Below are 26875 nucleotides of genomic sequence, written 5' to 3' on the forward strand. Positions count from 1 at the left end.
GAGAAAAGCGGAGATGTTTTTGACAGCTCAATTAGGAAAGATGTAAAATGTAAGTGAATTTTCTTTTTCTTCTGTTGATTAAAAGGAGGAGGTTCTATCTTTTTTTAATGAAATAGTATTGTTTTTCATAGAATTCTGTCGATTTTACAATACTAATTGATGCTCATCCAGTGTGGCGAGGAATATAGTTAGATTAAAAGTTAGAGATGCTGCTTTAATAGAGTGTCCTCTAATGGAAGAAAGATTAATAAAGCAGTAGTGATCACATTCAATTACTCTTTCTTTTGTCTGTTCTTCTCAAGTAGTTTTTATCATGGGGGTATGGTTATAAGATATGAGAAGTACTAGTTAGCCCCAACAGGAACAAGTACTATCCTTTCAGAGTGGAAAATACTGATGTTGAGAAAGCTTTCAGCAGGATTAAATTGTCAGATGTCAAATAAATATTCAAAATAATTGTTTTTATTAGGTCACAGTAAGGGTTGTCTGCTTTCTTTGTTATTACTTAGCCATGCCACTGACCATGTTGCAGTTTGTTACTTTTTGTTGAGTTTTTCAGTTATAATACATCGTACACTACTAGATATTTAAAGGGGTTTAACAGAACTTCAATAAATATGCAATCCAATTGATAAGCTAAGATTCATCTAATTTTGCCAAACTCTCTGTTATAACCTGAATATAATATGAAATAGAACAAATCTGATGTATATACATCTATAGGTCATCTATTATCATAACTCAATCCTCCACATCTGACAAGAAAATTAACAATTTTCACTCAGGCCCTTATGTCCAGCCAACTGGACTATGGCAACGCTCTCTGCGCGGGGATCGTAGCTCACCTCTTCCGTCGACTACAGACCATACCGAACGCCGAAGCCAGACTAATCCTGGATCCCCTACATGAACCCACATTACCCCTACCTCGGGGAACTCCACTGGCTCCCTGTACAGAAAATATGCCAGTTCCAGCTTCTGACCCATGCATACAAAGGCCCTACACAACTGAGGACCAGCCTACTTAAAGCACCGCCTAAACTTCCATAAGCCCACCAGACCCCTCTGATCATTGTCCCTTTCTCTAACCCTCAACTCCCGCATCTTGTGTAGCAGATGTGGAGGTTTCACCGTCTCCTACCTAGCAGCAAAGGCATGGAACAAGCTATTGTATCATCTACGAACGTCCTCATCTCTTTCAGAGTTTCGAAAGTTCCTGAAGAACTGGCTATTCGGCTAAACAACTAGACCCTGCCAGCGCCTGGATTGCCTCACAGGTGACAAGAAGAACTCAACAAATCCACTGATTGAACAACTATCTGGGGCAGTGGAATGCACATTGTTAATATTCTTGTCTATCAGCACAATAATAAATATAGTATCTATGACGCACATTAAGTAAATTGCACAACAGCTGCCTTGCCTATTACTAAAATGTGTTGCATGTTAGAAGTCACACTACGGTTATGATAGTTTAAAATATTTGGGAATTCATATAGAAAGGTGTATTAACCTTTATTATCCAGAAATCTGACACTAGTAAATGGTGTAGAAAAAACAGTACATGTAGGACAATCTGAATCTTGGTTTGCAGGGCAAAATAGAAAATGATAACAATTTTCTTTCAGCATAACGTGTAATCTATGTTGAACCTATATCTGTCACAGTGTCTAAAGTTACCATTTTCTAAATGCAAACTTTTTTTTAAAAATCCTTTATTTGTGGGGTAAGGGGACAGCAAAACAATATTTCCGTGGCCGGTTTTCACAAGGAATTTTTTGGAGCTTTGAGAGGTTTAGATAGCTGTGCATTATTAAATATCACATAGGCTTCTCTTTACAAGCCTACAAAAAACTGGCTCTATACGCGACAGATTGTAGATGGCCTGGTTGGTAATGGACCACAAGGAATTCAGGTAGGACATTTGATCTGCGTTTTTTGCTAAGTAGGAATAGACAATTAAATCTGTGGTCAGTTTTCCAGCTAGCTTACATATAATTGAAAGTTAAACAAAATGTGTAAGGTTTTGGGGTGAGTTCACACATTGAAAAAGGAACATGACTTTGGAGAAACCTAGGGCTACAAATCCAGAACAATAATGTGTACTGGAAAATCTGTTTAATTCAGGATATAAGGAAAACAAAAGATCTTTGGAATAATATTGACATTATACCTTTGAATACGCTGAAAACTCTGAATGAGAACATGCATGACACCTCCAGTCACAACAGCACCACACCCAAACCCGGCAATGCATTCTCCTCAAAGTCCACTCCCACCACAAACACGCCGCAGAAATCTAAGACCATCCCCGATGTCGCCTTCCTCACAGAAACCTGGACGAAAGCCGCCTCAGGACCAGACATAGTGATCACCATCCCCGAAGGATACAAGATCACCCGGAAGGACCGCCTTAACCACCCCGGAGGAGCCATTGCCACTGCCCACAATTCCAACATCCGACTAAGCACCTACACCGACAGGCCCACAAACCTGATGGAACACCTACACTTCAAGATACAGACCCTCCCTTTTACCGACCATCACCAACATCACCCCACAAGCCATCACCTCCACCGACTACACCTTGCTGGTAGACCTCAACTTCCACCTCGACAACCTCCAAGACCCCCAACTCCACCTCCACTTCCCTCCTGGACAACCTCCTCAACATCAGACTCAAACAGATCCTACCAGAACCCATGTACTCAGCAGGACACATCCTCGACCCCATCTTCACAGCAGGAACCTCGATCACCTTCATCCACACCTCTAAACTCCCAAGGGCGGAGCATCGTTGCATCCATTTCACCTTCAAAACAACCATCAACCACAAACCTCCACACCAGCTCCCACGCAGAAACTGGAACAAGATTTCCGACGACCAGCTCACCGGCTCCCTCAGGAGCTCTACTCCAACCACCACAGACGACGCCCCAAACACTGCAGCCCGAACCCTGCACAAATCGATCACCGACTGCGTCAACACCATCGCCGCCCTCAAGAAAACTACCAACGGGGGTGTGGCCACGCAGCGAGACAAGATGGCCGCAGGCTAGGGTCGCTCCGCTCAAACCCTTCCTTTCCGCATTAATCAGTGTGACTGATCCATACCCCGAGGTGGGAATTAGCTGGCGGAGGCACTGCTGACGAGACAGAGCCCAAAGTCGGGCCACCAGGACCGCTGGAACAGGAGATCAGACCGCGGCTGGCAGGGGCCTACACGGAAGTGAAAGCTGGGTCCTTGAGTGACTGAGAAGCCCGAAGCGGTGACGAGACGTGCGGGTGAGAGCCAGCCACAGATCTTGCGGCCGAACCGGCGCCCTCACAGATGCTGCAGCAGGGTGCCAGTGAGTACACAGGTGAGCACAACACCATCAAGCGGCGCTGCGTCATATGCCTAAATCATCGTAGCTGCAGGTACCTACTGAAACATTGCCACGGTGGAGGGATTTGACACCGCAGTGGCCACACCGGGAGGTGGGAACCGCGGAGACAGAACGGAAACAAAGTGCTGGTGACCACGAGGGAGTGGGGAAAACCCTGAGAGACGCGCCGCACCGAGAGCCAACAGCGAGTGTGAGACACCAGAGGAGCACGCTTTCCCCGGGGTGCCAGAACCCTGAATGTGGGAGTACGGCCCCCGGGAGTATGAGATCCAGCGCCGGCCTGGAGGAAAGAAAATCTAGTAACCGGCTGGTATTTTAATCAAGTGCTCCCGGACTGTCCACCCAAAGCTTGGAAACACAGCCTTACACACGCCTTGGCCCCTCCGCCCCCTCACACTGGCCAAAAGAGTGCCGCCGTCCAGTCAATACTCGCCGAACCCTGGGGCTGCAGCGCGATCCACGATAGTAGCTGGTATTACAGTTTTAGACTGCAGAGGACACGCTTGGGGTGCCCTGCAATCACAGGGACTGCACACTAGGCACAACCCCATACCTTGGCGACATCAGGGTGCGGCAAACCCCCCGGGTGGGGGTTAGTTATCGACATGAAGCAAGTTGCGCGGCGGGGTACCATGGCCAGTGCAGAGCTAGCGGCAATAGGGGACTCAATAGATGGCGGATACAAAACTCCTTGGGTGAATGAAGGTGCGGAACCCAAGCCTGGGACTTATCAACCTGACCCTCCTCGACCCGGGGAAAAGACCTGACTGTACCCTAACATCGCAGTGCCAGAGATTGCAGCGAAGCCAATCTCCGCTAATAGGTCAACCACCAGAGGCCCCGAGGTTACCCAGCACAACAAATTGGACAGATACACCTGCCCAAAGGCGGCCCTTCCCGAGCAGCAGCAACTCAGAGATAAACCGACGGGAGGAACGGAAGGCGATGCCCCAGAGCCTACTTTGAAAGACGTCATTGAGGCAATCGGTGGGATCCGCACATTGTTGGAGCAAAGAATGGACACAATCTCCTCTGAGGTAATGCTAATTAGGGCAGACCTCGCTACCAATAGAGGAAAGGTCAAACAACTCAAAATTACCACAACAAGTCTAGTGGATGATACCAAACAGTTGCAAAAAGAGATCCAGGAACTGCAAACATTCCACAAGTTCGCAGAAGGGAAACTTGAGGACTACAAAGGGCGCACTAGGCGTAACAACGTACGTATCTTAGGAGTACCGGAGACTGCAGTAGGACAGGCTGCTGACCTCTTCGTCAAGAACTTAATCACTGCTCACCTACAGCTGAAAGGCAGGTCAAACATCTCTGTGGTTGAAAAAGCCCACAGGGTACTAGGGGGTTGACGGAAGCCATGGACACCCCCCGCCCCCCCCCCCCCACACACGTCCTATACTGGCCAGACTCTCAAACTTTTGATATAGGGATGTCATCCTGCAAACTGCCAGAGTGGCGCCTCCGCTTTGATTCGAGAACTCAGATATCACCTTCTTTCCGGACTTCACGCAGGCGGTCCAAAGACAGCGAAGATCGTTCCTTGCAGTCAAGAAGAGACTTAGAGACAAAGGCCTGAAATATGCAATGTTTTTCCCAGCCAGACTCCTAGTGGAGGCCGAGGGCAAAACCAGATTCATTGATTTTCCAGAGACTGCTGCTGGATGGCTGGAGAGACGCTAAGGAACACAACTCTCATGGACACTAGGAGGTACAGTTGTGACCTATGGCACGTGAGCTGATCTTAAAGCTCTGGCGACCACCCGCTCCACATTGACTGTTAACTGCTTGAAGCAAGGGGTAGATGAAGTACAGCTGGGATAGATACTGACCTGAGGGCTCATGCTAAGTGTTCCATAATAGTAATGGGCCGGCCCTGCCCGGGGTAACTACTAGTCTACGCAGCTGGGAGGGGGAGGGGGAGGGAAGGGCGGGTAGGCATATTTCCCCCAGTTTTCTTCTCTTAGTTTAATTTCGGGGCTACAGGCACTCTGCATCAAAATAATAGTCATGAGCAGTTCCGAGCCCAGAGTGCAGGGGAGCAGGGAGGGGGGTAGTTGGGAGGGGTTATTGTATTGTTTGTTTTGAATCGATAAGGTATCATTGATCCCTCACGAGGAATGGTTGGTAATACGGAAGCCCTAATGAATACACAATGGGATACGTTTTTCAAGTTGATGAGTTGGAACGTAAATGGTCTGGGGGACAAGGTAAAGAGAGGTGTGGTGATACAACACATCAGGCGTCATGCCCCTGACGTGGTATTGCTCAAAGAAACGCACTTGGTGGGAAATACATGTAAGGCCCTTAACAGGTGGGGATACAAGCTGGTAGCACATTCTGGCTTCACCACGGGCTAGAGAGGAACGGGGATATTGTTGAGGAACTCCTTTCCAATGACAGTGAAGTCCACCTGGGTTGCTGCATGGGGAAGGTACATAAGCATCACGGGACAATGGGAGGGAAACGCGTTGACCCTAATGTCAGAGTATGTGCCGCCTGGCCTCCAGGGGCTCGCATTCAAAGATTTGGGCTCTATCTTATTGTCGGTACCGGACGGTCTCTTGATAGTGGGCAGAGATCTCAACTCGGTGGCCTCCAGCGCATTAGACAGACACCCTCCCCGAGAACTTGGCCCCTCAAACTGCTGGCTTCTAGACTTCTGGGGTTGATAGATGCCTGGTGAGCTGATTACCCTGATACCATCCAACACCCCTACCACTCGTGCGCTCACAATAGTCAGTCGCGGATCGACTATTTGCTGATCCCTCCGGCCCAATTCGCACACATTCAGGAAGTCAGGCACATGGCGTGGAGTATCTCGGATCACTCCACAATGTGGGCCCAATTAGTTATTGGACAGCACAGAATAGGAAGAATTGCCCCCATTAACCCCTGGAACCTCCGCAATCCGGTGGTTCGTAAAGCACTGCATGAAGCAATGGAGCACTACTTTCAAGACAATGAAGGACCGGTACGCTCACACTGGACACTGTGGGAAGTGTTCAATACAGTGATAAGGGGACAAGCGCTCTCCCAAATACGGGGGTGCAGAAAGAGAAAGTGAAAGAGGAAGTTGCATTAGAGGAAGACATCCTCTGTCTGGAGGAGGAGATTATGGGGGTGGGGGGGTTCCACACCCAACAAGCTCCACGTCCTGCAACTGAAGAGAGATAGCTACAAGGCCATAGTGACAGAAAGAGCCAAAGCACTGGGAAGAGAGACGCAGGGCAGAATATATGGCCATGGGGACAAGGCGGGGAAACTAATTGCATGGTTGGATGAAAAAGAACTCGCGAGTAGACTGGTGCCCGAGTTGACTGACAGGGCGGGACACCTGATCACTGACCCCCAGGACATAGCGAACACATTTCCGGCTCATTACCGGGAATTATATGACTCACAGTCGCCTTACACAATAGGCGATTCCCAAGGTCTCCTCAAAGACATTGCCCTACCAATTCTTTCGGCAGAAGACTTAAAGTTCCTAGAGGGAGACCTTACAACTGATGAGATAGCCCAAGCAATTAAAAGCCTTAGATCGGGGAAAGACTCAGGCCCTAATGGCCTACCGTTTGAGATCTACAAACTCAGACCTGATAAACTCGCCCGCACATACGTGCGATGTTTGAAGAAAGTAAGGATAAGGGAGAACTGCAGCGAGACCAGAGGATAGCAACTCTGGTCACTATACATAAAGAGGGCAAGCCACGGATGGACTGTGCCTCGTATAGGCCAATCTCTTTACTAAATTCTGAGCCTAAGATCTTAGCTAAACTCCTCGCTACTAGGCTAGGCAAAGTGATTGGCGAATTGGTCCACCCAATCAATCAATCAATCAATCACGGTATTTATAAAGCGCACTACATACCCGTGAGGGTCTCAAGGCGCTAGGGGGGGGGACAGCGCCTCTACCGGTCGAAGAGCCAGGTCTTGAGGAGTTTTCTGAAGGTGAGCAGGTCTTGGTCTGCCGCAGGTGGGTGGTGAGGGAGTTCCAGGTCTTGGCAGCGAGGAAGGAGAATGATCTTCCGCCGGTGGTTGTGCGCTAGATGCGGGGTACAGCGGCAAGGGCGAGGCTGGTGGAGCGGAGCTGGCGGGTGGGGGTGTAGAAGCTGAGTCTGCTGTTGAGGTAGGCTGGTCCGGTGTTGTGGAGTGCCTTGTGTGCGTGGGTGAGCAGCTTGAAAGTGATCCTCTTGTTGACGGGGAGCCAGTGTAGGCCCCTCAGGTGTGGAGTGATATGGCTGCGGCGGGGGACGTTGAGGATCAGTCGGGCGCAGGCGTTTTGGATACGTTGTAGGCGTTGCAGGTGCTTGGCCGGGATGCCTGCGCAGAGAGCGTTGCCGTAGTCCAGTCTACTGCTGACGAGGGCCTGTGTCACCGTCTGTCTTGTTTTGGTGGGGATCCACTTGTAGATCCTGCGAAGCATGCGGAGGGTGTTGTAGCAGGAGGAGGAGACTGCGTTGACCTGCTTTGACATGGAGAGGGAGGAGTCGAGGATGAATACTAGGTTGCGTGCGTGGTCGGTGGGTATCGGTGGTGTTCCCAGTGTGGCTGGCCACCAGGAGTCATCCCAGGCTGAGGGGGATGATCCGAGGATGAGGACCTCCGTCTTGTCTGAGTTCAGCTTCAGTCGGCTGTTTCTCATCCATTCAGCGATGGCAGTCAAGCCCTCGTGGAGGTTGGATTTGGCGGTGTGCGGGTCCTTGGTGAGTGAGAGGATGAGCTGGGTGTCGTGGGCGTAGGAGATGATGGTGAGGTCGTGCTGTCTGGCGACTTAGGCGATGGGGGCCATGTAGACGTTGAATAGCGTCGGGCTGAGGGATGTTCCCTGGGGTCCGCCGCAGATGATGTTGGTGGCTTCGGATCGGAAGGGAGGGAGGCGGACTCTCTGGGTTCTGTCAGAGAGGAAGGATGTGGTCCAGTCCAGGGCCTTCTCTTGAATTCCGGCTTCTTGGAGGCGTGTTTTTAGGGTAGGGTGGCAGACCGTGTCGCAGGCGGCTGGCAGGTCCAGGAGGATGAGGGCCGATGTTTCGCCGTTGTCCAGTTGGGCCCTTATGTCGTCTGTGGCGGCTGTCTCAGTGCTGAGGTTTCTGCGGCATCCAGACTGGGACGGGTCCAGGATGTTGTTGTCCTCTAGGTGCCGGGTCAGTTGGGTGTTGACGATTTTCTCGATAACCTTCGTCGGGAACGGGAGCAGGGAGATGGGCCGGAAGTTCTTGAGGTCCGCCTTGGGTTTCTTAAGAAGGGCGTTGATTTCGGCGTGTTTCCAGCTTTCCGGGAAAGTGGCAGTCTTGAAGGAGGTGTTCATCACTTTACGAAGTTGGGGTGTGATGGTGGCGTCGGCTTTGTTGAATATGTGGTGGGGGCAGGGGTCTGACGGTGAACCAGAATGGATGGAGTTCATGGTCTTGCGTGTTTCGTCGTCGTTGACGTAGGTCCAGGATGTCAGGCAGTTGGTGCGGATGAGGTTTGCGGGTGGGGTGGGGCCTGGCAATGCCGGGGGGGGGGGGGTCGTTGTGTTGACGCGGTCGTGGATGTCGGTGATCTTGCGGTGGAAGAAGGTGGCCAGTGAGTCGCAGAGTTCTTGTGAGGGCGGGATGTCATTGGCATTGGCGCTGGGGTTGGAGAGTTCCTTCACTATGCTGAAGAGCTCTTTGCAGTCGTGTGCGGGCCTTGAAGGCAGCTCTCTTGGTGAGTCTGATGAGGTGGGGGTGTTTTTGGGTGGCGTCCTTGTGGTCTGTGTGGCTGTCCGGTGTTCGTTCGTGGAGCCATTTCTTCTCCAGTCTCCGGTAAGTGCGTTTGGAGACCTGGAGTTCTTCAGTGAACTAGGTGACTTTCCTGCTGGTGCGAGTGTTGGCGGGCTTCTTGAGTGGGGTGAGGGTGTTGGCGCAGTCGTCGATCCATTGTCTGAAGTTGCGGGCGGCGTCGTCAGGGTCGGTGGGAGGATTCAGGGCGAGGGTGGCTGCCAGCTGGTCCTCGGTGATTTTGCTCCAGTGCCTTCGGGCGGTTGTTGGATGCGGTTATGCATGGTGGGCTTCTTGTAGGTGAAGTGGATGCAGCGGTGGTCGGTCCAGTGGGGTTCGGTGGTGTGGTCGAAGGAGACGTGGTTGCTCGTGGAGAAGATGGGATAGAGCGTGTGGCCGGCGGCATGAGTGGGTGCGGTGACGAGCTGTCTGAAGCCAAGGTTGTCGATCAGGGTGGTGGAGTTGGCGTCGTTGTTGTTCTCAAGGTGGTAGTTCAGGTCCCCGAGGAGGATGTAGTCCGTGGAGGCGAGTGCATGGGTGCTGACGAAGTCTGCGTTGGTGTCGCTGAACTGTGGCCGGGATCCAGGGGGTCTGTAGACGAGGGTTCCGCTGAGGGTGGTGTTAGGGTCGGTGTGGATCCGGAAGTGCATGTGTTCGGCGGTACTGAGGGTGTCGTCCAAGTGGGTGGAGACGTTGAGGATGGATTTGTGGACGATGGCGATTCCTCCACAGATCAATCGGGCTTCATGCCTCAGCGTAACACTGCACTAAACCTCCACAGAGTGCATGGAGTAATGGGGAGGGCGGCCACCATTAGAGAGGCGGCGATAATCATGTCACTGGATGCCACAATGGCATTCGACACAGTCGAATGGCCATATCTTTTTGCAGTCCTCGAAAAAATGAGATTCGGTCCACGATTTATCCAATGGGTACAGCTCCTTAATTCAAAACCTTTAGCCCAAGTAGTTGTAAATAATAAAAGGTCTGAAGTAGTCACACTGAGTAGAGGGACTTGTCAGGGCTGCCCACTCTCCCCCCCCTCCTGTTTGCGCTGGCCTTGGGGCCCTTGGCATCATGGGTGCGGAGGGATCCAGTGATACGTGGACTGAGATGGGCGGACACAAGGGAAGACCGCATCTCACTATATGCGGGTGACATACTCCTGTTTTTGGGCTCTCCAAAGGCATCCCTCCTATCTGTACTAGATATATTTGCAATCTTTGGCAGGTACTCAGGGTACTCGATTAACTGGAGTAAATCTGTACTACACATCCTTAACGGTCCCCAGCATGATCTCCCTAGGGGATGTCCGGTGCAAGTCACCACAATGGGCTTTAAGTACCTAGGCATTTTAATTATAGCTGATCCAGCGAGTAGATTTGCTCAAAATCTCCTCCCGCCCCTACAGAGATTGAAGAGAGACACGGCGTGCTGGAAAACGCTTCCACTCTCACTGCTGGTCAGGGCGTCCCTATTCAAAATGATGTCCTTGCCTCGCTTCCTATATGTATTGCAAAATTCCTCTGACCTAGTCCCTGCAAGTTATTTTAGAGAAATTGAAAGCCTGCAGAGAAGCCTGCTGTGGAGTGGGAAACCGCATATAGCGCTCTCTAAACTTACACTCAATTGGTATGATGGGGGAATTGGCCCTTCCTGACCTTAAAAAATATTACTGGGCAGCGCATCTGGCCGCCATCAACCATGGAACATATAGACGTGCCGGCGACCCGGGCTACGCAAAGGATAGGTGGCTGTTGCCCGGAGGGAACTATAATAGGGATCTATATTCAAATAATGGGAAACAGCATCTGACGGGCCAACTAAGCACTCGGTGCAAATCTGGCAGGCAGCTAATAGAAGCCTGGGGTGGGAACACAAGGTAACATTGGCAACCCCCTTGTGGCTCAGAACTACTTGGGAATTTGTGGAAATCTAAGGGCTTTGACAAGTGGGACCTCATAGGTATCTCTAGGATCGGTGACCTCTGGATAAAAGGAGAGGTCAAATCGTTTACCTCCTTACAACAAGAGCACGACATGGCCACCACAGAACACTTTAGATACATGCAGGTTCGACACACACTGCAGACACACCTGTAGAAGGGGGTCATCCCCCCTGAATCCTCGCCTCTCGAGGACAGGATCTTAGACAGCTACCTACCGTCGAAAGCCATTTCGCTAACATATAATAAGCTGGTAAATAACTCCAGTGACCCCCTCCGACGTATAAGAGAGAAATAGGAAAGGGATGACATAATCCTGGATGACGAGGATTGGGTGGCGGCAATGGCCTCCCCACAGGAAGTGGCTATCTCAGCTAGATTACGACTGGTTCAGCTTAAAATATTACACCGTATTTACATAACAGGGCCATGCCTAGTGAAAATGGGAAGGCAGTGGATGGAAACTGCAGGAGGCGTTGTGGGGGTGAGGGAACATTCCTGCACATACTCTGGAACGGTGTACATATCCAGCGATACTGGAAGAAAAAACATAACATCCTCAGTGAGATTCTCGTGCTTGATTTTCACCTAGAAGCCAAACTATGTCTCCTAAATATGTGGGAACCCACGGACTTGAACAACAAGTGCATTACATGGGTTACGCTGGGATTGATGATTGCAAAGCGGAATATTGTCCAGATGTGGGAGCCGCACTGGCACCGACCGTGGCAGCCTGGAAGAGGGACATGGATTGGTGTATGTTCTGAGAAAAGACAGTCTATGTGGCAAGGGGATGCCCCAAAAAATGGTCCTATATATGGAATGATTGGAATGTATTTCTAGGTAATATTTGTACCCACCGATCACGCCGACACATGATGATCCACCATCGCTGTGATTAAGTTACCAACCAGTGATTATGACTTGAGCACCTACCTGACAGTGATTGTAATACAACAAAATAACTTCTTATTGTGCTGTACCTTGTAATGTCGATTCGTATTTGTTTAATAAAAAGAATTTAAAAAAAAAAAAAGAAAACTACCAAAACACACGCTAAGAGAGCCAGCTGGTGCTCCAACGAATTCTGAGAATCCAGACGAACCTCCAGACACCTCAAAAAGATCTGGAGGAACTCCAGGACAACAGTAGCTCATGACAACTGCAACGCAGCCACAACTGCCTACTACCAGCTCATCAGTAACACAAGGAAGAAAGCAACCCAGGACAAAATCTCCACACACGCACACAACAGCAAGGAACTTTTCTGCATCATCAAAGAGTTCGCCCAACCCAACAGTGAGACTATAGCCATCCCCCCACAACCTTTGCAGCAAATTCAGCTCCTTCTTCCACCACAAAATCAAGACCATCTACGACAACTTTTTTGTAGAAAACCAACACGCAGATCCTACACCTCCCACTCCTGACACCACGCAGCCAACACTTGACTGCTGGACCACTCTTGCCACCGAAGACACCCTGATGACAATGAAGTCAAACCACTCCAGGTCCCCCACGAACCCATGCCCCCAACACATCTACCACAGAGCCACCGACAACACCGCCCCAGAGCTTCGCCTAAAAATTAACCACTCCTTCGAGACTTCCGCTTCCCTGACAACTGGATACGCGCCTCTCCTGAAGAAACGCTCGGTGGACCCCACCGACCTCAAAAACTTCAGACCCATCTCTTTACTCCTGTTTCAGGCAAAAATCATTGAAAAAGCCGTCAACAGCAAGCTCGCCTCCTTCACTGAAGAAAACTAAATCCTCGACACCTCCCAATCCGGCTTCAGGAAAAACCACAGCACCGATACCGATCTCCTCGCCGCAACAGACTATATCCGCTCCCTCCTCGACAGAGGGGAGACTGTGGCCCTCATCCTCCTTGACCACTCCGCAGCCTTTGACACAGTCTCTCACCGCACCCTAGTATGCAGACTCCACAATGCAGGGATCCAGGACAAGGCCGTCGACTAAATCCGCTCATTCCTCTCCGGCAGAACGCAGCGGGTCAGACTCCCACCCTTCCTCTCGGATCCCACACCGATCACCTGCGGAGTTCCCCTAGGATCCACCATCATCCTCACCCTGTTCGACATCTACATTTCCCCGCCTGCCCCCATCGTCAGATCCCATGGACTTAACATTGTATCCTACGCAGACGACACACAACTCATCCTCTCCTTATCCAATGATCCCAATGTCTCCATAACTTTCAAGAAGGAATGGAAACAGTTGCCAAATGGATGAAGAGCAGCTGCCTGCAACTCCACACAGACAAAACCGAAGTACTCATCATGGGCCCACACCCAGATGTCTGGAACGACACCGGGTGGATCTCCTCCCTCGGGAACCTGCCCTCTCCCACGAACCATGCACGCAACCTCAAAATCATCCTGAACTCAAAATAGACAGCCAAATCAACGCTGTCTCATCCTCCTGTTTCCACAACTCCCGACAGTAAAATGGATCCCCCTCGAACACAGAAAGAATGTCGCTTAAGCCCTCTTAAGCAGCACACTCTACTATGGCAATGCTATCTACGCCGGAATCAACAAAAACCACACCTGCAAACTCCAGAACGCCTCCGCCAGACTAGTCCTCAACCTACCACATCTCTGCCACATCACCCAACACCTGCAGACACTACATTGGCTGCCCATCGAGTAGAGAATCACCTTTAAGCTTCTCACCTACGCCTACAAACTCCTCCACAACACCGGACCTACATAACTGAACTACCGCCTCATGTTCCACGCACCCCAAAGATCCCTTTGCTCAGCCCAGCTCTCCCTTGCTACAGTGTCTCGCATCAAGAAGACTAGAACAGGAGGTCGCTCCTTCTGCCTCCTCCCGACAAAGGCATGGAACACCCTACCACTACACCTCAGACAAACGTCAACACTCTCCAAGTTCACAAAGGACCTCAAGATCTGGCTCTTCAACAGATCTCCTAGAACATCCTGGACCTGCGATTTCCCCCCTAACCCCCCCCCCAGCGTCTTGAGACCTACTCAGGTGAGTAGCTGCGCTTAACAAACCTATGACTGATTGACACCTACATCTTAGCAAGCTGCTTAACAGGGATAAAATGGAAAACAAAGCATGAGCAAAACATTTCAGAGTCACTACAGTCATCCAATTCACGCAAGAGAAGCAACATACCAGGTGTTGCAGAGTATCATATAATTACTACACTGTCTGCGGCTGAAAGTGAACAACGCACTATAAGGAAGTTGCTATTGTGCACAAACCACTTGTCTTGCACACGCCTAGTGAGAACCTTCTTACTGCTTTGCTTTAACAGCTTTCCAAAACAATTTCCTGGCTCACCAGTGGAATGCTATCACAATAGTTGATAATCTGGTTTACAGCATTTAGAAGAATAGACAATATTTTATAATTACATATTTATATTTTTCAATTTACGTTCAAGCAAAAGTATTTCTTACCCTGCCTTGTTGCTGAGAACACTTGACACAGCTGACTTGGATATTTCCATGTTTAGCTCCAGGAATGATTTGCACGCATTCAAAATCGTTTGCCAGAACAATAACATCACAGCCAGAGCCATATGCCTATCCCATGAATAAAATATAAAACATAATTAGTTATATAATATTCTATTTTCTGTAATGTATCATTTGTGACAGTTTACGCACTAGCATCATACATGTATGTGAAAACAACATTCATTTGTATTAGCTGTGTCAGGATATTGCAGATATGACTATTACTTTACACTGATCTGTACAGACTTGTCAATACCTAGACCACTTTGTAAACTTGCTTTGAAAAAAAAAATAACTATACAGTGTTAGACCTATGACTATTATCAACTAGATAAGTAGTTATACAATTACACAACCATCATTATATAATCCCTATACTTTTAACTTAATTTTTAAAAACCTTTGAAGCTTATCCTTCTAAATTTATTTTTTAACTGCTTAATATTACACCTGAACCCTCCACCCTCCTTTATTTTCATTTAAGATTTTTTATAACATTTGTGATCTTTTAACCTTAACGTTGTTCGTTGTTTTATACATTTCCTCAACATATCTCCTATGTTTATATATATTCACTTATTCCCATTAAACTATTCTATATGTATGGCCAGTGTGTAGTTATGACTAAGTCAGGTTCAATTGATAAACTGCTTCATATTTTCTAAATAATCTTGGTGGAGTCCAATGAATCGGCACAAAACGTTAAAAAAAAGGTTCATTTTATTAGGGATCGCAATGGCAAATTTTGCGCCGATGCATGAAAAATGTTTGAGGCGGGGGCAAAAAAGTGATTTTTCTCATTGAAACTTTATTAGAATGCTTAGCTCTCCTCTACAAAAAAAAAGGGCTACATAGAACACCAAAGCTTGGCATGGACCTAGAACTTTAGTAATAGAAGCATGTTTGCTTGGTTGATATAAACTTGTTCACTAGCATCTTAATGGCTGGACACAAGAGAGAAAAAAATTGTTGCCACTGCCAATACGCAGTAGAGACAATAGGGATTGGCTACCTGCAGCGAATTGGGTGCAGTGACTAGCCATAATAGACCATGTTATGCCTGCAACTCCCATTGCGCATGGATTAAACTTTGCAAAGCAAGGGATGGTCACCCACAACACAACATGCTGCGGGTGCTCTGGTTGTGCACAGTTGGTGTTGGCATCCGTGGCAATCTGGGTGCAGGATGTGGCCGTAGGCCTCGGATGCAGAGAAGCGAATTTCAAAGATATTTGATGTAGTATGTCATCAAAAAACCCTGAAAGTCACTGAAAAACTACAGGTTAAGTGAATTTATGCTTAGGATTAGCTGTAACACTTTAGTAACTGTTTAATAACAAACACAGTTATGGTTAAAAGAAACCTCAGAAATTTGACAGATACTGTTAGCTCCGCAATCCACAACTCATCCATGTAAACCACAACTTGCACATAAATGCAATATTAAATGCATATATGCTTTGTATACTTACATATAGACTAAGTGTGTGTGTGTTTTAAATACCTATTGATAATATTGGCTATATTTTATCTAAGTACTTACCTATAATTGTCTGGTACTATAGTGGTAGACGATATAATCAAATATGATGTAGGAACCAGGCAGATTCAGTAGGATCAACATGAAGGTATGGCATTATTAGGGAAGCAATATAGTGGTTGTACACCCCTATTCTCCAGCCCATTTTGATGCAATTTGTCTGTAAACTTAATGATCTCCTTTGTGCATTACCCAGTAGAAGGATCCGATATGATTTCCGTACTCCCCTCCACACCCAGCCCCCTTGAGCAGCAGATTTTAAATGCATAGTGCTTCGCTGAGTTGAGTATGAAAGGGTAATGTATATGCGAGGCAGTAGAAGACACAAGACGACGACTGAGATAAACAACCACAATTCAACAGGAACGCTTGCATCAAAACGAAGCACAAGAAACTACTTTATGCATTCTATTGAATTTACCCGACACCAGAAAGGTACAGTCTTGCCCATATTGTCAGGACACGTCCCCTCTGAATAGAAACAAGCAGTTAAGAACCACAAATGGCAGTAATGTGTCACTAGATATAATGTTTCATGTAACTTGTTGTGGTGATGTGTTCCAGTCTCTGGAATGGTCATGTTATGTGATGTCATTTAGAATGTGATCTTTGGCTTGCTTGGAATGTGCTGAGCGACAGTTGCCTTCAGTACCTTGATGGTGCTTGGGACGGCTCTCTGTACATCCTAATAAATATCATCATTCAACTATAACCAGCCTGCTCCTTACTTCACTGGCGACAGGAGATGGGATACGAGTCTACACGTTTTATATTGGACTCTACCACGGAGCCTGATGACACTAACTGAACTTCAAGTGAGACTTTAATGTTTCCAATTATGCTTCGTGAGTAAAGGTGTCTTGTGCTACTGCCTTCAGCCAACTGTGAGTAATTTTTTTTTATTCCAAAGGTTGACGACTGAAATGTTTCAAAATAATCCTAATGTTGTGGTGTTTCAGGACGACATTTTAATTTTCAGTCAAAGCGAAGCTGAGCACGATTCTGTTCTTGACCAAGTGTTTAGTGTCCTAGCGAATAGAGGAGTCACTCTACAAAAAAACAAATGTACTTTAAAAGTCAAAGAAATTGAGTATCTTGGACATATCATTTCCGAACATGGCATTAGACCCAGACCGGGTCTCATAAAAAGTATAATTGATGCGCCCCCTCCTCAAAATAAAGAACAACTCATGTCCTTTCTTGGACTATGCAAATTTTATTCTAAATTTATGAAAGATTTTGCAAAGACTACAGAGTGTTTTAGGGCGTTGTTAAAGAAAGGATCGACTTTTGTATGGTCTGACGAATGTGAAAAAGGTTTCCAAACCATCAAGAATCATATTGTGCAAGCTCCTGCTTTACAAGCTTTTGTTGAAGGGAAACCAACGATTGTCACGGTGGATGCTTCTGAGTATGGTTTGGGGGCCGTACTTTCACAACGCTCCAACGGAAGAGAGGACACTGTTGGATTTGCATCCAGGACGCTCCGTCCTGTTGAAAGGAAATATTCGGTAATTGAAAAGGAACTTCTGGCTTGTGTAGGGAGTATTGAAAAATTTAAGCAATATGTGTGGGGTAGATCTTTCATTCTCAGAATGGATCATCGCCCCTTGGTTGACATTCTTTCAGGGAAGAAAATAAAACTTACCACAGCTCGTCTGGCACGCTTGTCTACAAAGCTGTTGGAGTTTAGATTCACTGTAGAATATATCCCTGGAGGAAAGAACTGCAGAGCAGATTGTCTGTCGAGACTTCCTGTTCAGGACACAGATGAGCAAGAATGGGAAACTGAAGTAGAAGAGTGCTTCATTGCTGTAATTAATCAAGACAATTTATCTTTTGCTGAAGTTGACTGGATTGCACAGATTAGCAAAGATCATATTCTCAAGGAAGTTATCTCTTTGATTGAGAAAGGTTGGCCAAGGGAGAAGTGTCTCTCTTATAATCTTCAGATGTACTGGAAGGTCAATGATGAACTCTCAGTGGAAGATGGAAAGGTTGTCAGAGGGGATAGACTCATTCCTCCTTCTGGTTATCGAGAAAGGATTATTCTTGCTGCACATTCAGGTCATCTCAGTGCAACCATTACTAAAAGGAAAGTCAGAAATGACTTTTGGTGGCCCAGAATGGACACACAAATTGATGAAGTAGTGAAGCAGTGTTCACGATGCAACTCCAGTGACAAAGTTTTAGTACTTGAGGGTACAATTGATTTCCCTGTATCTTCTCCTAGCAGAGCCTGGCAAAATCTGGGCATGGACTTTCTTGGGCCTTTTCATATTCTTCCTTCAAATTCGAAATATTTTTTAGTTCTTATTGACCACTTATCAAGGTGGGTAGAGGTTGAGCCTATTTCAGTACCGGATTCTAAAAGTGTCATCAATTGTTTAGATACTATTTTTCGTAGGGAAGGTTATCCAGAGGAAATCCTCACCGATAACGGCGTTCAATTTGTTTCTCACGAAATTACTTCATTTTTACATTCTTGTAACATCAAACACACAAGGACTCCACTTTACCATCCTCAGAGTAATGGGAAGACTGAAAGGTTCAACAGAGTAGTAGTGGAATGTGTACAAGCGGCTTTTAGATCCAGGTCCTGTGTTTTTCAAGCTGTTAAGGATCTAGTATGGTCTTATCGCACTTCACCTCATGTGGCTACCAATTTCTCACCCTTTGAAATGATGAGAGGTAGAAAGGCTCCCTCTCAAGTTTACCCTTTTTGGATGGTCAAATCATTTCATCTTGCTTGTGACATGGGGTGTATGTGGGATTCTGCGAGGAAAACCTCGAATGAAGTCTCTTCAAAATCTTGTAAATTACCCTCCACAAAAAGCTCACTTAAGCTCAATGTAGGAGACTGGGTTAGAATCAAAAATCCAGTTTCAGTGAGAAAAGGTTATTCAAAATTTCTTGATTCGTTACAAATTGTTGATATGCGTAAAAATGCAGTTAAATTGTCTAATGGGAATTGGTGGAGCACTTCGCTGTTGCAAAAGATCCTTGTATTCCCCGTGAGGTTATCAAAATCAAACCGGATAATGTGGAAAAAGATTGTGTTAGGAAAAGCTCTAGGATTTGTGCAAGACCACGAAAGTTGCAAGATTATGTTTAAAGTTTATTCAACTTGTGTTTATATTGAATTTTATGCTTTTCTTTCTCTCTTTTATTCTTCTTCATTTCTCTTCCTCTTTTTCTCTTATCTTGTTAAAGGGGGGAGGTGTGGTGATGTGTTCCAGTCTCTGGAATGGTCATGTTATGTGATGTCATTTAGAATGTGATCTTTGGCTTGCTTTGAATGTGCTGAGCGACAGTTGCCTTCAGTACCTTGATGGTGCTTGGGACGGCTCTCTGTACATCCTAATAAATATCATCATTTAACTATAACCGGCCTGCTCCTTACTTCACTTGTACATCTTTTGCGGCTTTAACAGTGTAGATAGTAGATAAATTGAAGAGCTGAAATGATGACTTGTAACTTGAAATCTCTGATGTTTAATTGGAAAACATGCACTCGGAGCTGGTTGCTTATACCCAACTAGTGGAAAACAGGGACGGGTCTCGCGTGCACACGTAAAGTGCCTTATACATCTACACATTCTCTTAGCAGTTACAGGGACTGGCTTAGACTGACACTGATGTGTTCAAAGATGCATGTGGTCAACAGTTGTAATGTGACTCAGATTGATTAGTATATGTTCTGGCCAAGTCTGTGAAAGAAGAGAGGAGATAACAAGCACTGGTACAGGTCAGCAGAGCCGCTTTAGAGCCAGAGAACCAGGTCAGCAGAGCCGCTCTAGAGCCAGTGAACCAGGTCAGCAGAGCTGCTTTAGAGCCAGAGAACCAGGTCAGCAGACCTGCTGTAGAGCCAGAGAACCAGGTCAGTTTTGGTTTAATGCTAGCGTATGCAGCATAAGCATATAGGCTAGACATTAAAGGCATTTTGTATTAAAGTTTCCCTAGTTGTAAAGTAGTTTCGCAGGCATTTCAAGGCAAACAATTGAGAAAAGGCCGAAGGGTAAATTAAAACATCCAACAGCTAGGCGAGAGATGAAGTCTCTCCTGGGTAAGGCATGATTGAAAGTCTCAAACAAATGGCTGAAAGGGGCTGGTCAAAGAAAGCCAATGGTCTAAAGGAGTAGACCTAAAGGCCACTCTATGTATATTGTAAGCAACAGCTTTGCTCAACAGATACTATATCAAAGAAAAGGTGTCACACGGTTCAGATGAATTTAGTAGGAATGTAGATTGGATCAAGAAAACTTCTTAATACAGGGACTGAGGGACGGAATCCAAGTACGGCGGTCCATAGGACTGCCGCACTCACTGTGGAGTGGCGGGAACCGCTGCACTGGCGCTACGATCACTGCAGTTTGAGTGTTGCGGTCCCACCTCCATGAGACAGCAGCAACCACCAAAGATCCTTGATCCCTGGTGGTGGTGTGGCAGTCAGAGGTTCCAATAGGCTTGGCTGTGCTGCAGCGGCAACATCAAGCATATTTGGCGTTTACTCAATGCCACAGTTTACATTGCAGTGAGGTAGTCATAAAAACTGTGTTGGTGAGGAAACAAAGGGGGCCCTGCAGGGCCACCATTGCCTCAGGGCTATGGTGTGCATTCACCCTGTGTTCCAGTACGCACGGCATGGACTTTGCAGTCCATGCCGTGCCTGAACGTGCTGTGGTGGTCCCACAGAGCTGCTCGCTTGAGCCTTTGAAAGGTAGTGCCATGGGCCAGCCACCGCAGGACCGCCCACCCGGATTACAATTTGTAATCCGGCAGGCGGCGGTGGAGTTTGGCAGTGGGGCGGTGGCCTGCCACCCTCCTCCCACACTGCCAAACTCATAATTAGGCCAGAGTCTTCTTATAGCATCGGTAAATGCTGGTCCGGTTAACTCAAAGTACTACATCTAAACTCCTAAAACTCCAGAGATATAAAGTCTGTCGGCAACCTCGAACATGACCATCCTTATTCCAAGTAATTTGTGGAAACATATCTAGCCCTTTCGTATATCACTTTTTCTTTTTTTAAAGATGTTTTTATTATTTCAAGGAACATGTCAACCACATACATATCGGCATATATTACATCATATCACATCACAAATTACATAATGAATAAGAAGATATAGGGTTGATAATGAATCAACCCTATATCTGTCGCAACCAGGTCAGCAGAGCTGCTGAAGAGCCAGAGAACCAGGTCAGCATAGCTACTCTAGAGCTAGTGAACTAGGTCAGCAGAGCTGCTGTACAGCCAGAGAACAAGGTCATCAGAGCTGCTCTAGAGCCAGAGAACCAGGTCAGCAAAGCTGCTTTAGAGCCAGAGAACCAGGTCAGCAAAGCTGCTTTAGGGCCAGAGAACCAGGTCAGCAGAGCTGCTCTAGAGCCAGAGAACCAGGTCAGCAGAGCTGCTTTAGAGCCAGAGAACCAGGTCAGCAGTGCTGCTCTAGAGCCAGAGAACCAGGTCAGCAGAGCTGCTTTAGAGCCAGAGAACCAGGTCAGCAGAGCTGCTTTAGAGCCAGAGAACCAGGTCAGCAGAGCTGCTGTAGAGCCAGAGAACAAGGTCAGCAGAGCTGTTGTGGAGCCAGAGCACCAGGTCAGCAAAGGTGCTTTAGAGACAGAGAAACAGGTCAGCAGAGCCTTTGAAGCTTCACTGGACACCAAGAGGTGGCAACACTGCTTAAGAGTAGGATTTTCTCTGGGGTATATGTGTGCGCATGGAGTGAGCTGCAATCGACTGGCATCTTTAAAGCATTCTGCCGAAGACATTGGGGCTTATTTACAAGCCCCTTGCACCGCCGCTGCTTCACTATTTATGACACAAAAAGTGAAGCACCGGCGGTGCAAGGGACTTGTAAATAAGCCCCATTGTGCCCATTCGAACACAATAAAACAGTTACGTATCCTTCACACCACGGAAAAGGTGAAATAAAGCGCCAGTTTCGAAAGTTATTGCTCTTTCCACAGTTACTGGTAACTCAAGTCTCCTGCCTGAGGTCTACTACATTTATTGTAATTTAAAACTTCAGGTATCAAAATGCAAAGTTGTGTGAGCTATTAGCCTTACACTGGCTGAACAACTGCCTCCTACTATAGGACTGTTAAGAGTGTCTACAAATCTAAGTTTGTATTTTGGGAAGCAAATGATGCACCTCATGCCTGCAACATAAAACAAGCATTCGCAATGCAATAGAGCTGGCATTATAAAAAGTTTGAGCTATTAGCGTTGCAAATGATAATGTTTGTTAGGGTTTTTTTTTTTTGTTAAAAAATATTCTATTAGTAGCATAAGTATCCACGAAGACCGCCAGTACCACCACCAGTACCAATACCACCACCACCACAAGTACCATAACCACCACTACAATTATTACTATTACTACTCGGTGGTGATAGTAATAATAATAGTGGTAGTTATGGTACTGGTGGAAATATACTATTATAAATTACAATACCTGTTAATTTTTCAAAAGGCATTGCCATTTACAATACCAATAGCTCTAAAACTCGCAGTTGCGAGACCTATTGCATTGTATATGCTCGTTACATATGATGTGGTCATGCCCCAGATTGCAGGGCTACTGGCACGAGGTGACACAGTTACTGTCCAAGTGCACAGAGAGGGCTTTGCAAACAACGTGGGCGACATGTATCACAGGACTATTCCCCAGGAATAAAAACACAAAGCCTCATCCAGATTTTTAGACCTGGGCCTAGTAGTGGCCAAGAGACTTGTTACACGTCATTTGAAAGCCGTAGTTTCCCCATCGGTAAAAGCCTGGATTCAATCTATGTTGAACTGGGCTAAGGCGGAAGCAATATCACTGGCAATAGAGGACACGTTAGGTTTACGTAAATATGCCATTGCAGATGCTTGGAACACAATCCTAGCAGCGCTTCAAGTGGCAATAGCTTCGGAAGATCCTCCCGACATTCCTGATACCACATAAGTAATAATTATTTGGGTGTTGTACTTCGATATGCATTAATGTGACCTGGACTATGCAATATATATTTATGTACATTAGAATAACAATTCAATAACATGGAGACATGAACACTGTCTTTAATATAGTAATTATGACAGTGTTGTAGCGGAAGTGGGCTACCCGCCCCTCATTCGGATTCGCCTGGCCTGATTTCCCCTTCCTGTTCTCATAAGGTGTTGTTATACATTTTATAGTTTTTTTAACTGTTTGATCACGGACCCTGACAACGTTATGTTGTTAACATGAGTCACTAAAATTGCATACGTGGAACGATCATGCTCATATGCTGGTTAACGGTAATTGGGTCAAGTAATAAAATGATACTAGGGTGTATTTAAATCACTCGGCTTAATGCCGTAAATGTTGATTATAGTATGGATCGGATATAGAGTATGTACACGTTTGTTGTGTCTACAATACCTAGTGTTTATGGAGACTCTGAATATATACCCACTAGTTCTATAGGTATAATATGTGCTGATCGGTTGTATCATACTTGCAAAATTGCAATAAACAGATCAAACAAAAACAAGCATTGGCATAGCCAATTGGTCTCGCTTATGGGACCCAATAAGTATTTAGTTATGCAGCACAATATCCTTGGTGCAACAACATCAACTGTTGCATGGCTAAACACTTATAAGGTCCCAACGGCGAGACCTATTGGCTATGCCAATCCTTGTTTTTATTTACTCTTTCTTCCTTGTGCTGCCAGTGGCACAAGTGTACATACAGTCATACGGGACAGACCGTTACCTGAGGTCCCTTTGAATTGATAGAAAAGGATGCAGAAACTCAGGTCATTACTAGAGGAACAACTAAAGTCAGCAGAAAGGGTGCAGGACCACAGTTGTTAACCTAATGCCCTGTGCACTGTTGTTTGAATTCGCTTGGCGTCCTATATGCAATGGAGGTGGACTCCTCCACTACTGCAAAATAGAAAACTGTGTATAACCGCCATGGGTTGATTTAAAATGTGAAAGAGAGTTAAAACAAGCAATGGCTGAAGGGAGCTGACCCACTGTCTGTGTATTTGTTTATGTTGAAGCCATGAACTTGCGCAGACAGCAAACACTGCCATAACAAGACCAAAGGACCAGTGCTATTGGAAAGAGGGTCTGCTTTACAATAGACGGCCAATTAGAAGAAGCGCTAGTGTTCCTGCCCCGAAACAAATGAACAAGAAGTGGGAGGGTTGGTGGGAGTGCACAGAATAGAAGAGACGCCCTGGGAATGCTTCCAAACGTGCACGCGCGAAGCAGCAGCTGTTTGCTCTTTTTGGAAGCACATACTCGTGCTTGTGGCGCGCCCTGCGTGCTCCCACAAGGTGAATGCTGCCACAAGCACGAGTATGTGCTTTGAAAAAGAGCAGAACGACGGCTAAAGGTCCTCATATGCAGCGCATGCGCGCTGCATAGGCGAGACCTAAAAATAAGACAACTGTCCGTTGACAGGGGAAGCTAACAAAGCCATTAGATATTTCTTGAAGTTCATAAATAGAGGTTTGGAGCAGTTACACAAGCTGATTGAGTTCTACAGCTTGGCATCAGCTACTGTCATTAATTGGTGTAAATATTGTGAGGTCATAAGCATTGCATTTGGAGTGACAGTTATGGTTTGCATGGCTGTTTGAGCTACAAATTCTTCTCCTAACCATACAATACAAATGTCAGTGATTTTTGTTTTAATTTATTATCATGTCTGCGCTTTAAATGTGTTTATTAGAAGATTATTTTTTTAGTATACTTTTAGGTGTTATAACCTCAGCCAACAATATCTTCACTTTAACATTTGTTTTGTTCAGCATTTTTTAAAATCTTATTCTACATCCAATAGTTCGATACACCTAACTCTCTGTGGGTGGCCAACCCCTATTGTGAATGGCTTTCAGCCTTGCACAACAAGACTGGATGCAGGTCTTGGACTCCAAGCCCTGCCCCTAGCCATCTTCAGGCAGCCAACCACTGCTGCACATGGACTAGGGCCTTGTGCAGGAGGAATGGGTGCGGGCCTGGCCTCTAGACAAAGGTTGTGCGTCCCAAGAATTAGCTGATGGCAGTAGCTAGAGTGCAGGGCCTGCTGCAGACCAAGCCCGGCATCCAGTTCCCATTGTACACAGCTCAAGGATATAGACTCAGGGATTGGCCACTCACAGCATATTGGAGGCAGAGCCCAGCTACAGACAAGGCCCTGCAGCCAACCCTTACTGTGCTCCCTGGTGCTAGAAATTGAGCATTTGTGATCTTAAACGCCACAAAACATTTTAAGTTCACCAGTTATGGTTATACACGCCACACTTGCACCAACTGCCATGTTCAAAACACCACCGTGCAGTCCAGATACAAAGGAAAGTACAAACAAAGAAGAATATGGTGGGTGGTGCAAGTTATGGCATGTGTTGTGTGTATTGGGGGGGGGATCTTTATCTTTTATGCTTGTGAAATAATGATTCTCGCCAATGGAGTTGCATTGAACACCAATGATTTATTACCACATAGTATGTGAATAATAAACCTACTTACCGTTAAACCGCTTGTACTCTCGCATCTGGATGGTGGCCTTCCAGACTCCACGCTGGCACTCCTTAAAGCAATCTACACAACACATCATATCTCATTCATGGCCTGAAAAACATGCTCTAACTAATCCCGGTTTTGATTTTAAAAGCCTGATGCATCTGTGTGTGATTTTAACTTTGCCGCTGACCGCGGCTCCCACAGGGGGCCACTAGAGCGGTCGGCGCCCTAGTGTCGCCTGGGCACCGGTCCCCCACTCCCAGCGCCCCCTTCCTGGGGGCAGGGACTCCGGCCGGTGTCCCCCTCCACTTTCCTGCCCGCAAGTGACGCAAGGGGCGTGACTTACGGAGCAATGCCATTAGCGGAGTGGTTACTGCTGGTTTCTCCAAAGTCTGCAATCATGGTTTCGATTCCTGCCATCGTTTAGGCGGGATGGTTTAAAATTGCAGTTTCGGGAGCCTCTCCTTACTGCCGGTGTGGGGTGGCGTTGTGTATTTCCAGGAGCGTGGAGGGCCCCTGCTTGTGAGCTGCGGCTCGGCCCGGGCGCTCCCAGTCTCCTGTTTTCCACGGGGCCCCACGGTGCCCGGTGGCCCTGGAGTCCGCATGGGTCGCGGTCCGGCGCTGGCAGCCGACCACGGGGCAGGAGCTGCGGGGGCGATGCCTCCTGGGCGTTGGTGGGGGAGAGGATGTGGTCCGTCGGCTAGACTGCCGACTTTGGTGCTGGAAACCAGGGTTCGAGCCTCGGGGTCGCGTCCGCATCCTGTGATTCTGGGCAAATCACCTAATCTCCCCGTGTCTGAATATGTAATGTAAATACGGTGCTCATATATAGCGCTCCAATACCTTCGGGTCGAGTTTGCGCTATATAAAATATGCATAAAAAATAAATACATGTCAACAGGCCAGTTGTATTGGAGGGCTACCTATTGGTTCTGGGGCGGGGCTCGGGTAACGCGCCGCGGTTTCCGACTCGCTGTATGGGTCTGCGGCCCATTAACAGAGGCCCTTCCAGGAAGTTACGGGCCCGGATGGCACAGGCTGTCACGTGCCGGATATAGGTCCGTGACTTACGTTGTTTTGTTCGGAAATAAGCTATGTGCTGGATGTGTTGCCAACCCCACTGTTCGGTATGCAAGATTGTCGGGTTCCTTCACCTCTTCCTGCTTGTCTGAGTTTTAAATTGCAGATGGTTTAGAAGTCGCGGTGTTTTCAGGAACGT

General features: G+C 47.1%; 1 protein-coding gene and 1 long non-coding RNA gene across 4 annotated transcripts in view; one reads left to right on the forward strand and one right to left on the reverse strand.

Moving 5' to 3' along the window:
- DMXL2 (Dmx like 2) overlaps positions 1–26875 on the reverse strand; it is a 2034639-nt gene that overhangs the window by 1955725 nt on the left and 52039 nt on the right. For all 3 annotated transcript variants that reach the window (XM_085644194.1, XM_085644192.1, XM_085644193.1), the window contains exon 2: positions 14549–14674. In XM_085644194.1, coding sequence (XP_085500320.1) covers positions 14549–14674 — 126 coding nt within the window. The remainder of the gene's footprint in view (positions 1–14548; positions 14675–26875) is intronic.
- Positions 1–26875, forward strand: part of LOC146860335 (uncharacterized) — a 108593-nt gene that overhangs the window by 17394 nt on the left and 64324 nt on the right. The window lies entirely within an intron of this gene.

This window comes from Triturus cristatus, chromosome 3_1 (genome assembly GCF_964204655.1).
Source record: "Triturus cristatus chromosome 3_1, aTriCri1.1, whole genome shotgun sequence".
NCBI classification, from domain to species: Eukaryota; Metazoa; Chordata; class Amphibia; order Caudata; family Salamandridae; genus Triturus; species Triturus cristatus.